Raw genomic sequence first — 15,994 nt, forward strand, 5'->3', positions numbered from 1 at the left:
ATAAAATAAAGCCAGTCCACCGCTTCTGCTCGAGGGCTCCACAGTGAACAATTTATCATAACCAAAAGAAATTTGAATATTTTGCAAAAAAGAAAATTTGTTTTTTGTTTCTGAAAGAAAAAAAAGAAAGAAGGAAAAAAAACATCTTCTGAGCTCCCTCAGATGCTCAATCATCAGGTAAGCGCCCGCTCCCTGACAGTTCCATGCTATTACATTCATATATCCAAATCGGGTGGTTTCTGGGACCCCACCGAACCTGAAACAGCAAAAGCCTTCTTGCTTATCGCAGAAGGGAACACCTCACAGCGAGGGACTGAAATAGTTTTTGTATGAGTAGTCGTTGTTGGCGCTTTCTTGGGTGATGATCTCCCACGGAGAGCGTTGGTGTTCCTGGTCGCAATGCCTTTAATCTCCGGCCAAGAATAATTTCACTTTGCGGCTAGATTTCCCTAGCAATGCTTTCTTGGGTGATTATCTCCTTGGAGACTTGGCATCCTTGGCCGGATCCTTCGATAACTTGGACCCCCGTCCTGCCGAGGAGACCTTTGAGTGACGAGATTTTAGACGCTCCTTTTCTTTCCCTTTTGCCTGATTCTGACCTATCTCAAGATTTTGTTGCGTTTTCTTAACCGGGGATAGCTGAGATATTGCTTCAATTTGTTCAGCTCCATACTCCGGCTGTGCGTCAACCAGAACTCCGTCTTTCAGCAATCCCACTTCTTGAAGATACACATCAACTTCCATTGGCTCTTCCTGAGTATTCTCATCATCTAAAAGATCATCATTGTCTATCATTTCTGCATCCCTTACAAAGGGGGGAGAGCCTGCTTTTTGTACTGTGATATCATCATTTCTAGGAGAATCCCTTGTAACGGCCGTCTCATTACCAGGTGTTTTTGATCCAAGATCTCCATTGACTTTTGTGGGAGTCACATCCCGAACTAAGGGAGGCGGTGGTAAAACTAAGGCTTCATTCGTAGACTCTTTGGTCTATAGAACACTGTGAGAATCCCTCCACTGGGTCCAGGAAGATCTTTAATCTTTGGTCTATAGAACACTGCATCCTTTCCTTTCAGAGACGTAGTGGAGCGGCTCTTGTATCCTCTTCTATGATCACTTAGTCTAACATCTGAGTACGGTCTGTAGTAACCGTCGTTGTTATCCGAGATGGTGCGTTGAGAATCAGAGGCTTCAGCTTTCTCCTTCCCTGGCCGTCTGTGCTCCTTATCTTTCATATTATATGGTGCTACATCTCTGCTATCATAACGCCTCTGTATATTTGACACGGAGTTAAGAGAGCCTTCAGTTCGAGAGGGGATACGGTCCCTTCTTCCCTCACCATAGGGATGGTACCTCTCCCGATAACGGGGATAGTTAACGCTTCTTGGATCTTCCAGACGTTGCCAAATATTTCTGTTCCTACTATCCTTACCCTGTTGTGCTTCTTCGCATGATGACCAACGCTCAGATGAGCGCCTGACCGAATCCTCACTATCACCTTCTCTCTTTCAAAATTCCGCTTTGTCTCTCTCAGTTATCAAAAGGTCTCGACCCTTCGGCTGAGCAAACCGGCTCCTAAACTCATCTGTGCGTGCGTATTCTTCTGCCCGAAGTCGTCTGTTCTTTTCTCTGTCTGCATCTGATAATAAAGGGCATGTTCTCTCCTCGTGGGAGATTCGTTTGCAGGTAAAGCAGTAGCGAAAAAGACCTTCGTAGGCAAGAGTTACCTTGACTATGTCTCCATTATCAAAGCCCACTTTACGTTCAAACTGTAGTGGTTGATCCCCATTCAAAGACACTCGAACTCGTTCTCCATCAGTATCCACCGATATTACAGAACCAATAGCTTCACCAATACTCTGATACGCCGCAGTTTTCCGGTAGTGCTTCGGAATACCATTTATTTTAACCCAGAATACCATTAAGTTTGGGAAGTCCTCCCGGACGTTTGGTTCCCATCGTTCCAAGGCAAAGCTCCATTGATTAAAGTGGCATGGTCTCCGGGCAAGTACCTTCTCCAAATCAGCTCCATCCTCAAAATCAAACTGGAATTTTTCATTTACCAGGTTTGTTCCTTTAACTCTACCCTCAACATCCCAGATCCTGGCCTTTGGCATAAAGGCAATCAAGGCATCAATAATTCGACTACTCGTGTGAAACATCCTACCCACAAGGGAATTCTGAAATTTCTCAATCAAATCAGAGTTATCAAAGCGTGGAACCCGAATAATATCATCATCTCCTCCTTCGCCCTGGGTTAGATCCGCAGTAGCTTCAGGCTGTCGATGACTCAAACTCCCATCTCGTGAGCGGCTTGACTGACCCGACACCAAATCCTTTTGTCTTGTGCCTCTCTCTACCCCCTTATGTCGGGACTCATCCACCCTTCTCTTCTCCTGACTACGCAGATCTCTATCTTGATACATCCTCAAGACACACTCGATTGACGAGGAAAAAAACAATCCAAAAATGAAGTAAAAAGGCGAAACTTCCAAAAACCCAAAGAAAACCTACGAAACAAAGAATGCAGAAAACAAAAGAACACTCGAGGGTCGAGGAAAACTTCAATTCTTCACCAATCTATGGATGCAGAAAATTGCCGCCGCCATTCGCCCAGTCGCTCGCCATTAGGGTTTTTTTTGTTTCCCATTTAATATATTTGCCATAGAAGTAACTGTCGTTTCAATTGAAGGCAATTGAAGGAGAACATTTAATTTGACTATATCCCACTTTTTAATTCCAGCAACATAAAATTCATAAGCTATACATTAATAATACATGCAATATTATATTGTGAGAGGTAAGAGTGCAAACGTTATCTAATTATATAAAGGTTGATTTTCAAAGTTAGTAACTCACGTGATCGCGACACGTGTTAACTTAACCGGTTAGAGTTTTAATTTTGACATGTGTGATATTGAAATTTTGTTTTAACAAACTTAAATATTAAAAATAATCATATGAAAACTAAAAAAAAATTCAAAAAAATTTAAAATATAAAAGAAAAATTAGTAAAGAAATTATACAATAAATGAATATAATATATACCATAATTAAAGAAATTATACAGTCAATTATTAATCCTAAAAGAAAAAGTATTGTACATACTCACCTCTATATAAACAAATAAACTGTCTCATAAAACAATAGTTTCTTCAAATATATGAGCATAAATTTAACTTCGTTCTATTGTTGAAGCTTTTAAAAAAAATGAATTTCTTACGAGGTTCTCTCATTTTTACGAGGATGTTTCATATCTTAACTAAAGCTACATGAAAATTCTATAAACTATCTCATATCTTCTTTTCTTCTTTTGTCATAATTTAATGATGTGACCAAACTTTTCTTAAAAAATTCATATGTTTAGGTAACTTAGAACATATATTTACGTATAATGCATATATTCTTCTTTTTATTTTATTTTATTGGGATTATTAAATTTACCTCAAATCTTATTTTTACATCGAATTTTCAGGATAGCTTAATAAATTTGAAGAAAAGTAATGGAATTATAAGAATTTTTGATTAATTTATGATAATGTTAATATTTTTTTTAATAGTTGGACAAGTTGTAACATTATTACGTATAAGATAGCAATATAGGGAACCATTATACTTAAGATAATGTTAGTTTTCAAATATGAGATACTAATTATTTTCATTTTTTGTTTTACTTTGAGGTTTTTGTTTTATTGATTTTTAATACTAAGTAATAGTATAAATTTAATATAATACACATATTTATTGATATGAAAATTATGAGTCTTACTTATTGAAATTGAGTGCATATAATTAAAATTTAATTTATTTATATGTAATATAAATTTAAATTGTATTGCATGATGAAGTGTATGAACTCTGAATTAAGTTTATTTTTAAAAAGAAGTCAAATAAAATATAAAATTGATATTTAGAATATTACTTAAAGATTTGGCATTTTTTCTTATATCTGCCTATTGAACCGTCTAATCTGGGATATATATATATATATATATATTATTACAAGTAAAGCAAATAATTAGATATAGAGTCATCTGAAAAAAACAAAAAAGCATCAATGCTATTATTTAAAACATTGATACAATACATTTAGATAACAAATGATCTCTTTATGAAAAAAAAAAACAATTTGATAAATGATTTAGTATGGCTTAGGACATAGGCTGCAAAAAAATTGCATAAAATTAAATAGTACTCCCTCTGTATCAGAATACTTGATGTTCTAGTATTTTTTCTTGTATCACAAAGGATGATTTTCTGTATACCTTTATCAATTAATATTAAGAAATTGCAAATTTCAATAATCATTAAATGAGAATTTAAAAGTTTGATGAAATACTATTGGTTAATAATTATAAAAATATGTTATTATAAATAAATAATACATTTATTACTAGACATTAAATGTTTTTCTTAATTCATGTAAAAATTCTAGAACATCAAGTATTTTGATACAGAGGGAGTATTAAGCAAAATAAAGCGCATTATTTCATACCTTTTTCCAAGGCCACAGGGGTACTGGTTTACCCACTCTATCCGGTCTAACATATATATAATCCAGTTTTGCAGTAAATTCCATAAGTTCACCACATATAGGAACACCTTTATCTCGACGGTATACTTCAGTGTCAACATAAACCCTTCTTTTAATCCCGTGCTCAGCACGACAACTCCAACGTGATTTATCGTATCCCTCATCCTTGAATTTATAGACTTTTGTGCCACCGTTGTTTACATACTGGACTCCTGTATTTTTGTTGCCACTAGATTTGCACTGATATTGGAGAACTCTACCGGGTCCGAGTTTGTTTATAAATACTATCTCGTTTAAGTTGCAAGCTTCATTTACTCCAAAATAAATGGCAGTAACTAACAGGAAAACTATTAGACGATTCATTTTTGGATAAAAATAATTGTTTGAGTAATAAGAGCATCCACTTGTAGTATTTATAGTTTTTACTGTGGAATAGGTTTTCTATTTAATTAGTAAATAATACTATTTTTATAGTATTAACTAAATTTAGACGCAATTGAACAAAATAGAACTTTGGTCAAACGATATTTTAGGTTCGAAATTTATGGTTGGCCAACAAGATTAAACAAACAAACAAAATCTTAGTTATATATTACAACTAATCTCCAATCAGAAACCAAACCATATCAAAAAGGTTAAGGGATAATTTATTTGTTGAATGGGTTTCAAATAATTTAGAAATCTAAACAAAAATTATGTGTGATTGACTCATCAATTTTAAATTATTTGTTAAAAATACATATTATTCATTTATTGATTTCTAAATACAAGTTTAAATAATGTGTTATTTTTTTCAATAATCTCGGGCATACCGAATATATATATATATATATATGTTAGTTATTTTTAATCTTGAATTATCATTTGATATTTTTAATTAGTATATATATATATATTTTAATAAGCGTGTGGTAGACATATATATATATACAGTAAAACCTCTATATATTAATACTCTATAAATTAATAAACACTATAGATTAATAAATTTTGTTGTTCCCAAGTTATGCCAATATAAAAATTAATAAAATTTAATAAAATAATTAAAAATCATCAACTGAATAACAAGTGATTTTAAAAGTACTCTAAAATCTTCTAAAATACAAGTTTAATACCCTCTCTAAATACATTCGTTTAAAATTAGGATAACTGATTTTGGTAAAAAAAAAAAAAAAGTAGTAAACCTATCGAATAAAAACGGTGCGTTAGTTTGGTTTGTTAAACACCCGTTATGCGACCCGGTTCCCTTCGACCGATTGTAAAAGAGACGACAGAACAATACTGTGACGGCCGAGTCCGTCGCTGTCCGAGCTCGCTGTTGCTTTCTCGTATTTTTGGCAATGGATTCTGCGAAATCCACTAAACTCTCCAGTTTTTTACCCTAAATTAACGATCTTTTAAAGTATTGTCCATCTCAACGATCACAGAATCTATATCCAATGATTTACTCTCGTTTCATCTCTATCCTTGGATCTTGCAAAACGACAGACCACTTCAAGCAGGTACATTCCCAAACCATTACGAGAGGTCTATCACCAAACCCAACCGTGCAAAAGAAGCTCTTACTCTTCTGGTGTACTCGTCTAGGTGGCCACATGAGTTACGCCTGTAAGCTGTTTGTGAAAATACCTGAACCAGACGTGGTTGTGTGGAACAATATGATCAAGGGATGGTCAAGGGTAGAGGATTGTGGTGGGCAAGGAGTTAGATTGTATTTGAATATGTTGAAGGAAGGTGTGACTCCGGATAGCCACACGTTTCCTTTCTTGTTGAACAGTCTTAAGCGAGATGGAGCGTTGGCTTGTGGTAAGAAGCTGCATTGCCATGTTGCGAAATTTGGATTAGGTTCCAATAACCTTTATGTGCAGAATGGTCTTGTTCAAATGTACTCTTTTTGTGGATTAATGGATATGGCTCGTGGGGTTTTCGACAGGAGATGCAAAGAGGATGTCTTTTCTTGGAACTTGATGATCTCTGGGTATAATAGGATGAGGCAATACGAAGAAAGCATGGAACTTTTTGCTGAGATGGAGAGGAACTTTGTTTTTCCAACTTCTGTTACCTTACTTCTTGTTCTCTCGGCTTGTTCCAAGGTAAAAGATAAGGATCTCTGTAAAAGGGTTCATGGGTATGTTAGTGAATGTATGAAGGAACCTAGTTTGAAATTGGAGAATGCTCTTGTTAATGCATGTGCTGCTTGCGGGGAAATGGATACAGCGGTAAGGATTTTCAGGAGTATGAAGACTAGGGATGTGATTTCTTGGACATCTATTGTGAAAGGGTTTGTTGAGTCAGGGAATCTAGAGTTAGCTAGAACATATTTTGATCAGATGCCAGTGAGAGACAGAGTCTCGTGGACTATTATGATTGATGGTTACCTACGAGCTGATTGCTTCAATGAATCTCTGGAAATGTTCCGCGAGATGCAATGTGCAGGTATGATACCCGATGAGTTTACCATGGTTAGTGTTCTCACAGCTTGTGCTCATCTAGGTTCCTTGGAGATTGGTGAATGGGTGAAGACGTACATAGACAAAAACAAGATCAAGAACGATGTTGTTGTAGGGAATGCTTTGATCGATATGTATTTCAAATGTGGGTGTTCTGAGAAAGCTCAGAATGTTTTCAGTGACATGGATCAGAGAGACAAATTCACATGGACAGCCATGGTTGTTGGTCTTGCCAACAATGGACAAGGTCAAGAGGCCATTGAAGTTTTCTTACAAATGCAAGAAATGTCAATACAACCAGATGCTATTACTTACCTTGGCGTCCTCTCTGCTTGTAACCATAGTGGTATGGTAGACCAAGCAAGAAAAATTTTCGCCAAGATGAGAAGCGACCATAATATTGAGCCGAGTTTAGCACATTATGGATGTATGGTTGACCTAATTGGTCGAGCTGGGCTAGTCAAGGAAGCATATGTGATAATAAGGAACATGCCAATGAATCCAAACTCGATTGTGTGGGGAGCTCTACTTGGTGCTTGTAGACTTCATAATGATGAACCAATGGCTGAATTGGCAGCTAAGAAAATTCTTGAGTTGGAACCTGATAATGGGGCTGTTTACGCTTTACTATGCAATATATATGCAGGTTGCGAAAGATGGGAGGATTTGGGAGAAGTTAGAAGAAAGATGATAGACATCACAGTTAAGAAGACACCAGGCTTCAGTTTAATCGACGTAAACGGGTTTGCTCACGAATTTGTTGCTGGAGACAAGTCACATCTTCAATCTGAAGAGATTTACTTGAAACTAGAAGAATTAACCCAAGAGTCGACATTTGCAGCATACTTGCCTGATACTTCCGAATCATTGTTCGAGGCTGGGTAAGATCATTTTTCATAAAGAATTTAGCTTTGGCTTTTTGAGGTCATTGCTTCTGAAGCTAGAGATACACTGTTGTTCAAGATTATATAGAACCCTGAGATGTGAACAGAACTATAGACTGTCAGATAAGAGACAACGACACATGGTTCAGTTAATTGTTCACAAATGTACTCAACACAACCTTCGGTTAGAGCCTGGATCCAGAATGGGAAGCCTACAGTGCCACTAATAGATTTATCTGACTGTCGGGACAGCCAGGAACAAAGAACTGGAAGAACACATTCAAGTAAGCACCTTGCAGACCAACCCCATAGACAACATAATCTGGTTTCGCGAACTGGCAACATTTTGGAAATGTGCTTGACACTCACATGTACAAACTGAGCATCACCTGTAGCACTGTAAGTTCTGATCCTCTACAGTCTACATGAGCCTGAGATGTCTGACCAATAACCAAAAAGCTTCTGGAACTCAGAGCCAAGCCTATTCAAGGTTGCACCTGAAGATCACCATACTTGCTTATCAAGACATTCAGAACAACCCCAACATGCTTCATATGATCCACACAGAGTTCTGTAGCTGAATGGGGTCTGGCACTTGAACAAGAGCCAGGGGCATATTTTGGACTCGATATACTGCAATCTTCACATCTTTATCTAACTGAGCAATTCATTGGACTCTATCGCCATTTTGTTGGTTGTGGTGGAAAAAAAACAAATATGGATGCTTTTATAAGTACCATATGAATATGTAAGATCATGTATAGCTTTACTGTCGAGTATAGACGATTCTAAGGGGGGTGTATTGAACTTGATATTTAAGGAGATTTGATGGGATTTTAATATTTTATAATTTTGAGTGATTTGAGTAAAATTTTAGGAGATTTGATTATTTGTTAGAGATTTTAAATGATTTGATTAGAAAATGATTTGGAATTTGGTGAGATTTGGTTATTGAATTTTAGGTGATTTTAGGATATTTTTTTCTAAAAAAAAATAGCAACTTGGATTTCAACATGTCTCGTTCTCGAGATGTTTGAAGTCTGATCATGTTTTGTATTAGTGAGATCTCTACTTCTCATGTGTGTACTTTCACAATGTACTTTCAAATCATCTACTTAAAAGATATATACAGACATACAATTTACGAGTTTTGCATGCGTTAGAATGGAGGATTTGATAACAATGAGCACTTCAGATTGGTGTGTGTGATTATCATTCAAAGGGACTTTTTTTTTTCTTTTTTCTTCACGTCTTGTAGTTTGATTTTAGGAGTAAGCTTTTAGTATAGGACCATGGGTGATGATTGATGAAGGACTTCCCCTCTTTTCAATGCGACGACAAGTGTTATTCTGTTCCAGCAAATGGTAAAAAGACATGATATTTTAATTTATTTAGATATAGGATCTATCATCCATATTTTTTGATGATTTGTTTTCTTTTGTTCTTTTCAGACGTCTTTGTGCCATTCCCAAGGGAAAAAAGTTTAATTACTTCTCTGTGCTTCTGGATGTTGTTGAATTTGAATCATTGCTTTCTGGATGGAGAAGATGCGTAAAAATTTGGCTAACTATAGTAAGACAGCTTTCGGAAGAACACTCTATTTATTAACAAATACACACCTTCTGGTTTTTTAGGTATATGTATTTGAGAGTTAAGAGACAAAGAGAGAGAGCAAAGAAGAAGACAAGTTGCAAAGATGGGGTTCTTTTTTTCTTTCGTCGTTAATGGATGGAGGTTCTTTTTAAAAGTGTGTATTTTGTAATTGGTTTGGAATGGAACTCTGTTTATTAAAAATCCTTCAAAATTTCACCATCAAAGGTGAGATTTTGTAAGTCATATTTTTGAACTAAAAAATGTTTGAAAAGTCTCCTAAAATCTCATTTAGTAGTATTTTAAAAAACTTTGTGATATTTTGAATAACAGTGGATTTGAAGTGAGATTTATAAATTATTGATTGAATAACAAGAGATTGTGAATGATTTTAAATGATTTATATAAATTTCAAATTCAATAACACAAGATTTCGGATGATTTTTAAAAATCAATGATTCAATAACAGTGGATTTTAAAAATACCCCCAAATCTTCTAAAATGTTAAGTTAAATACACCCCCTAGATTCTAAGTATTTTTGCTACTGCTCTTTATTTTTTTCCGTCTGGTTACTGCTAAAGGAAACCAGAAAATAGTTTGAATACTGTACCCGAGGCTAAAAGATCATTAAAATAGAGGGAAACACAATTGTACAGTGCGCTTCATCATCAATGCTTGAGGTTGAGTGCCTTAGTTCTTCAAGACCTTGTGTAGCTTCTGCAAAAAGTGGGAAAAAAACAGAGGTCTAGTCTGCAGAAGATATCTAATTAAGACAATATACTTGTTGATCACGATACTTACCTTTGAACTCTCTTTCGAACTCTTCTAGCATCTTTTGTCTCCTTGCAGCTACATTAAGACAGCAAAATCTGACTCAAGAGTACTATATTATGCAGACAAGGCATCAAACAACGTAAAAACGAGAGAAATTTCTTTACCGTGTTCTTCATCGTTGAGTCAAGTTCAATCATCAGCCTTTAGTTGTTCAAGACCCTTTGTAGCAGCTGCAAGTAAGAAAACAGAAGACCGACACCGATTGTTAGTTAACTTTTTATATTTCAAGAACTTGATTGAAAAGATAAATGTTATGTAGAGATACCTTCAAAGTCACGTTCAATCTCATCCAACATGCTTTGTCTCTTTGCAGCTGTAACAAAAAAAGGAACAGAGAACTTGGACTTAGAATAATATATAGGAAGAACAAAAATGAGATCGTAAAAAGTATTAGAGGAAGAGTGTTCTGTTACATTGTTCATCATTTATTCCTTGGGTGGAATCATCAATCTTTAGTTGTTCAAATCCAGCAGCAGCAGCTGCAAGCCTGCAAGTAACTCTTTTGTAAGTAAGACTCTATCAACAACAGTAGTTTCAAAAACTTAAACTTAAAAGCTAGACCGAAACATAGAAAGGTACCTTCACACTCGCGTTTAATGGCTTCCAACATCTGATGTCTCCTAGCAGCTTAAACAACAAAGACAGTATTAGAGCAATCTCTTAGCAAAAAGTATCATATTAAAGAGGAAGAATTTGTTTTTCTTTAAAATCTTCTTCATCATCCTTAGATTCATCAACTTTGTTGATACCATCAGATCCAGCGTTTTTAAGTTCATTGACATGGGCTGTAATTAAGAAATAAAAAAGAAGACAAACAAACTCTTCATGTCGTCAATATGTTGATCCAAGGCTTCTTCCAGACACATAATCAACTGTAGGAGAGTTTTAACTTTTAAGAAAACAGAGCAAAAACAGAGTAAAACATCTTCACTTACCTCCGAACTCAAGTTTACACAAATTAACTTTGTAGAGTTTTTACACAAATTAAGAAAAACATTTAATATTTCGCTATAAATGCATTAATTATTCTCAATTAATGATTCGTAAAATTTACAAAATTGTAGCAGTAAATGATAAAATGTTAGTAAAAAAAATCAATCTCTTTGAAACAAGAATAAGACACGGAGTATTTTTCTAATCAATAATTCTGTTTTACGTTCTTTTTTTATAAAACTAGGTATAGAGCCCCGCCATATTGCGGGAGAACTCGTTTTAGTAAAATATTTATTACAAAAATTCTTTAATTAAATTTATTTATTAAACTATTAGGATTCCTAAACTATTTAATAAAAATTTCAAAAACATACAAATTTTTGAAACATTCTTTATATTTGATTTGAAAAATATTCTTTAAAAAATAATCTTACTTTCACATATGATTAAATAAATAATTATCAATGCTACACACATCAAATTAAACAAATTTTTACGATTAACTGCCATAAGATTACATTGCAGTCGTGTTATTTCGTTCGCTTTTATTCGTAACCTTTTATCTGTGTCTTTTCATAAAATATTTTTTAATTTCTGAAAAATGAATAAATGCAATCTACAGTCGTGCCTTCTCTTCTTAACCTTAAAATCATATTTTGTATATTTTATGAACCGTTACAACTTGTTGTCAAATATGATATGTAAATGATTATATTTTTAAATTTTCCTTTTTTGTTTTGTTTTAAATGATAAAATTATGAATACATTGTAAAACACACTATAAATTTCTTAAATAATCATATAATAAATTACAAATATTAATAATATTAATTGAAGACCATTCTTAAAATGACATAATGATTTGTTTAATTCATTTCAATTAACTATTTTAATATTTTTTTAGCATAACTCAAACATATTTCTATTTCCAAAATCAATTTTTACTTCATAAAAAATGAATATAAATATTACTATTCAGTTAATCAGTAAAAAAATTACAAATCCTCTCAAATTTGAATATAACTAAACAGAAAATTATCACACATTTTATGTATTTGAATCAAAAACTCAGTTATATATTCATATAAAAAATAATATATCTATTTTCATAAAGGCAGTATTGTAAATGAATATATAATACAAACAACTATCATTTTATAGATGAAACATATTTTTATATAAAACAACCTATAGTCATTAAACATTTTGGCAATTATAGTAGATTATATATATACAGTAGAACCTCTATAAATTAATAAGGTCGGGACCATGAAATTTTATTAACTTATAGAGGTTTTAATTTATCGATAAATTAATAATTATTAATTTATCGATAAATTAATATTTTATTAATTTATGAAGAGATTTTTAATCTTCATAATTTTGAAAATTTTGTATTACAAAATAAGATACTTTTGTTGTCATTCATATTTTAATTTTTTTTTCTTAATTTATAATCTTGTTTATCGTAATTGCTAAGTTGAGTTTAGTTAAAAATGATAAATATTAGAAGCTTAGAGTTTAGAAGGAATTGCTACTAGTATCATTCATGTTAATGATGAAGTCGAATAAGATATTGTGGTAATTTTAGAACCAACTACATATAAAGAATTAATTATCGCATTTAGAAATCTTTAGAATTTTTGGATGCGATTTGAAAAGACAACAATGAAAAAAAATTAGAGATGAGCTCCAAAAAGAATGCAAATTCAAGAATATGCAAACAACAATAGAGTCATAATTCACTAAATTTTCTTATATATATATATATATATTATTTAATTATTAATTTATGATATTGATGGGACCATATTTTTACATAGGATTTCCAAAAAAATTATTATCTTATTAATTTATCGAAATTTTTTATTTTTTACATCGGCCCAACTCGGGACCGAAAGAATTTATTAATTTACAGCGAGTATTAATTTAAAGAGTATCAATTTATAGAGGTTCTACTGTATATGGTTAATCTAATACTGAATGTACTTACTACTTATTTTTCTCCACGTAAGATGATGGTTAATTATCCTCAGTCTGACATAAATAAATAATATAATAAATATTAGAGGGGAACAATAATAGTTAGAACTTATATAACAATAATATTTAGGTGTATGATGTAACATCACAATGTGCGTGACTAAGGACGATGGTCGGCCAAGGACGGTTGGGTTCATTGCTCTCACACGCAGCGAATCAATTAGACACGCTCCTCTTTTATTTTGGCAGTCAGAATCCAAAACCTTTTCAAACTTTTAAAATATTTCATATTTCAGTATCAGTTGGGGTTAAGATTTCAATTTAAGTGTATTATGACTAGAACTAAATATACAAATTTCCTTAACCTATATGAAGTTGTAGATAAGTCTTTGTCGTCAAGATAGTTTATTGGACAATCATCTCAACTGTCAATCTTTTTAGAAAACAGATCTGTTGATCACTGGTATTCCATCTCCCAATAAACTGAATATTCCTAGCAGTAGAAAATATAATAGAACCAACTGTGATATTTTATTTTTATTTTTACCTTGATATTTCATAATCAGATGTTTTTTTTTAAAGTTACAAATATAGAAATCCATATTGTTTTCTATAATACAATTAGTTTTCTAATCGAAAAGCATGGAGTAGACAAATATATACTTGTGACAAAAAAAAACATATACGAGCCAATATGCTCTCATTTTCTGAAAAACCAACTTGAACCACATTTTTTAACAGCTAAAAAAGAAATTCGGTTTGGATTCATACCAATAGAATGATAACCCTCGATGAATAGATGGTTAAAGAGAGTATCTTCAGATTACTTAAACGAAAACAAAAAATTATTTAAATATATTTTAGTATTGTAGACACAACCATAAATATCAAAGTTACCAAAAATTGCAACAGTTCATAAGATAAATCAAAAGTTTTAATGGTTCATTAAATAAACAAATTTTGTCGTGGTGTAATTGAAAGGTTGCAACAATTCATTTAAATATATTTTAGTTATTTAAAACTAATAAATAATAATTTATGAAAATTTTATCCAAGTGATGTGATCTTAAATATTATATATAGCAATGTTGTAATGGTTCAATTAAACGACTAAAATATATTTTTAATATATTAAAATTAATAATTTATCAAGATGTATACCTAGAGACTGAATATAATTAAATATTACAACGATTAACAAAAAATATCAAACTGCAATAAATTTCTTACAGTGATGAGACGTCATATCTAACAAATTCTCTTTTGACTAATACAAATATAAAGAAAATTTGAATATAATGATGAGAATTTATTTATATATAGATTTCTAAAGATGTGAACATTTGAATAGACACAACTGTTTGTAAAAGACACAACTCTATATTCAACAGACGCAACCTTTTAAAGAGACGCAACTGTAAAATATTTCTGTCAAAAATATAAAACAATGAAAATTTGAATACAATGATGAGAAGTCACTTACATATAAATTTATAAAGATGTGGACATTTGAATAGACATAACTGTTTGTAAGAAACACAACTCTACATTTAACAGACGCAACTTTTTAGAGAGATGCAACTGTTAAAATTTTCTGTCAAAAATATATATTTTACGAAAAGGTACGATGAAAAATCGCAACAACAACATTTATTCAGATTGTTATTATTATATAGATTATTATGATAAAGCTAGATATAAACGGATAAACATTATTTCAAATATTTTATATGAAGTGCGAACAAATGGCTAAAATTCTGATAGAACTTTTTAAAAGTGACATGAAATAAGAAAGAGAACCCGAAAAGGTGATGTTGCCTTGAGGCCAAGCTTGTGAGTCAAGTCATGGACAAATTCAGGATAAATTTATACATAGTTTAATTTATTCGCAAGGCATCACACATATTCAAAGGCACAAGTACGTCTTGAGATTATCTAGATCTATCCCTTTAGTATTATTCTTAGAGGTGAATTTCAATTAATCATCATAATCAAAAGGTTTATAAAGGCGAGGATGGTCATGATCATCTATTGTCTCCGCTGGAGCATTTATGATAAGTCCTCTTTAGGACGCAAGAACAATCCAGCCACGAGCCGATCTTTGATTCCTGTTATAACCACAGGGTGAGTCGGAGGAAACACCCCACCGTTCAACAACGTCTGCAAAACCCATCTCTTTATATGTATATGTAGTTGATCACATAATTAAAGAATGTAGAGAATGAAACTTGACCAAAAGCTTGATTTTACATGAAGACAACTATAACGAGGAAAGAAGAGTCTTGAGATGGCTTAGCTTTGATCCACTCTTCACCGTCTTTGGTTTTGATCTCCAAGCCATCTACTACATCGTTCTGGCAAAGTATGGTGAGGCATTGTTTATCAGTATGAGAGTCAAGTCCTAGCTGATCTTCTTCAGTGTTCTTCAATGAATTAAGATGAGCCTCCACGTATATCTCGGGCCCAAAACTCTCCATGATCATTGTCCTCACAGTCACATCTAATTGTGATAGCTTTGCCGCAAAGGACTGAACATTCTTGCTGAAATATATATATTGCATTAATTTGCATATTATACTATCTTAATTATAATCGACACCTCTGTTTTACTATGACATGCATGTATATATATAGGCAAATTAAGTTACCTTCCAGTTTCTGTTCAGTCTCTTCCAGCTGTTGCCGTCTTTGAGCATCTGATGAATCAAACCACACGTAAAAAAATAAATACCAAAACGACTATGTTACGAGGAAACAGAGTAGCTAGAAAAAACATCTTTGGAAA

The 15,994-nt window shown here is 32.8% G+C and overlaps 1 protein-coding gene, 1 long non-coding RNA gene and 1 pseudogene across 5 annotated transcripts; 1 reads left to right on the forward strand and 2 right to left on the reverse strand.

The window, feature by feature from the left end:
• Positions 1 to 5,743: 5,743 nt before the first annotated feature.
• Positions 5,744 to 8,710, forward strand: LOC104745911 (putative pentatricopeptide repeat-containing protein At3g15930). Of its 4 annotated transcripts, XM_087489521.1 has the most exons (3): positions 5,759 to 6,036; positions 6,122 to 6,340; positions 6,468 to 8,710. In XM_087489521.1, the coding sequence occupies exon 3, from the start codon at positions 6,502 to 6,504 to the stop codon at positions 7,867 to 7,869; it is 1,368 nt and encodes a 455-aa protein (XP_087345647.1). In that variant the 5' UTR covers positions 5,759 to 6,036; positions 6,122 to 6,340; positions 6,468 to 6,501; the 3' UTR covers positions 7,870 to 8,710. The 4 variants fall into 4 exon arrangements, with proteins under 4 accessions (XP_087345646.1, XP_019092579.1, XP_087345647.1 ...); XM_087489520.1 differs by having other exon boundaries at positions 5,744 to 6,340; XM_010467286.3 differs by having other exon boundaries at positions 5,772 to 6,036; positions 6,122 to 8,710.
• Positions 8,711 to 10,419: 1,709 nt separating this feature from the next.
• Positions 10,420 to 10,779, reverse strand: LOC147926346 (uncharacterized). Its single transcript, XR_015582800.1, has 3 exons — positions 10,707 to 10,779; positions 10,559 to 10,606; positions 10,420 to 10,463 (listed from the first exon to the last, which is right to left on the reverse strand). It is a non-coding gene; the product is annotated as an uncharacterized LOC147926346 (long non-coding RNA).
• A 4,336-nt stretch (positions 10,780 to 15,115) lies between these two features.
• LOC109129079 (putative 2-oxoglutarate-dependent dioxygenase AOP1 pseudogene) lies at positions 15,116 to 15,770 on the reverse strand (annotated as a pseudogene).
• Between the last annotated feature and the right edge of the window lie 224 nt (positions 15,771 to 15,994).

The sequence above is a fragment of the Camelina sativa genome, chromosome 15 (genome assembly GCF_030686135.1).
Source record: "Camelina sativa cultivar CO46 ecotype springtype chromosome 15, ASM3068613v1".
In the NCBI taxonomy this organism is placed as follows: Eukaryota; Viridiplantae; Streptophyta; class Magnoliopsida; order Brassicales; family Brassicaceae; genus Camelina; species Camelina sativa.

Coding starts and splice junctions, on each gene's coding strand:
- LOC104745911 (XM_019237034.2), top strand. CDS start 5,974: ATGATTTACTCTCGTTTCATCTCTATCCTTGGATCTTGCAAAACGACA.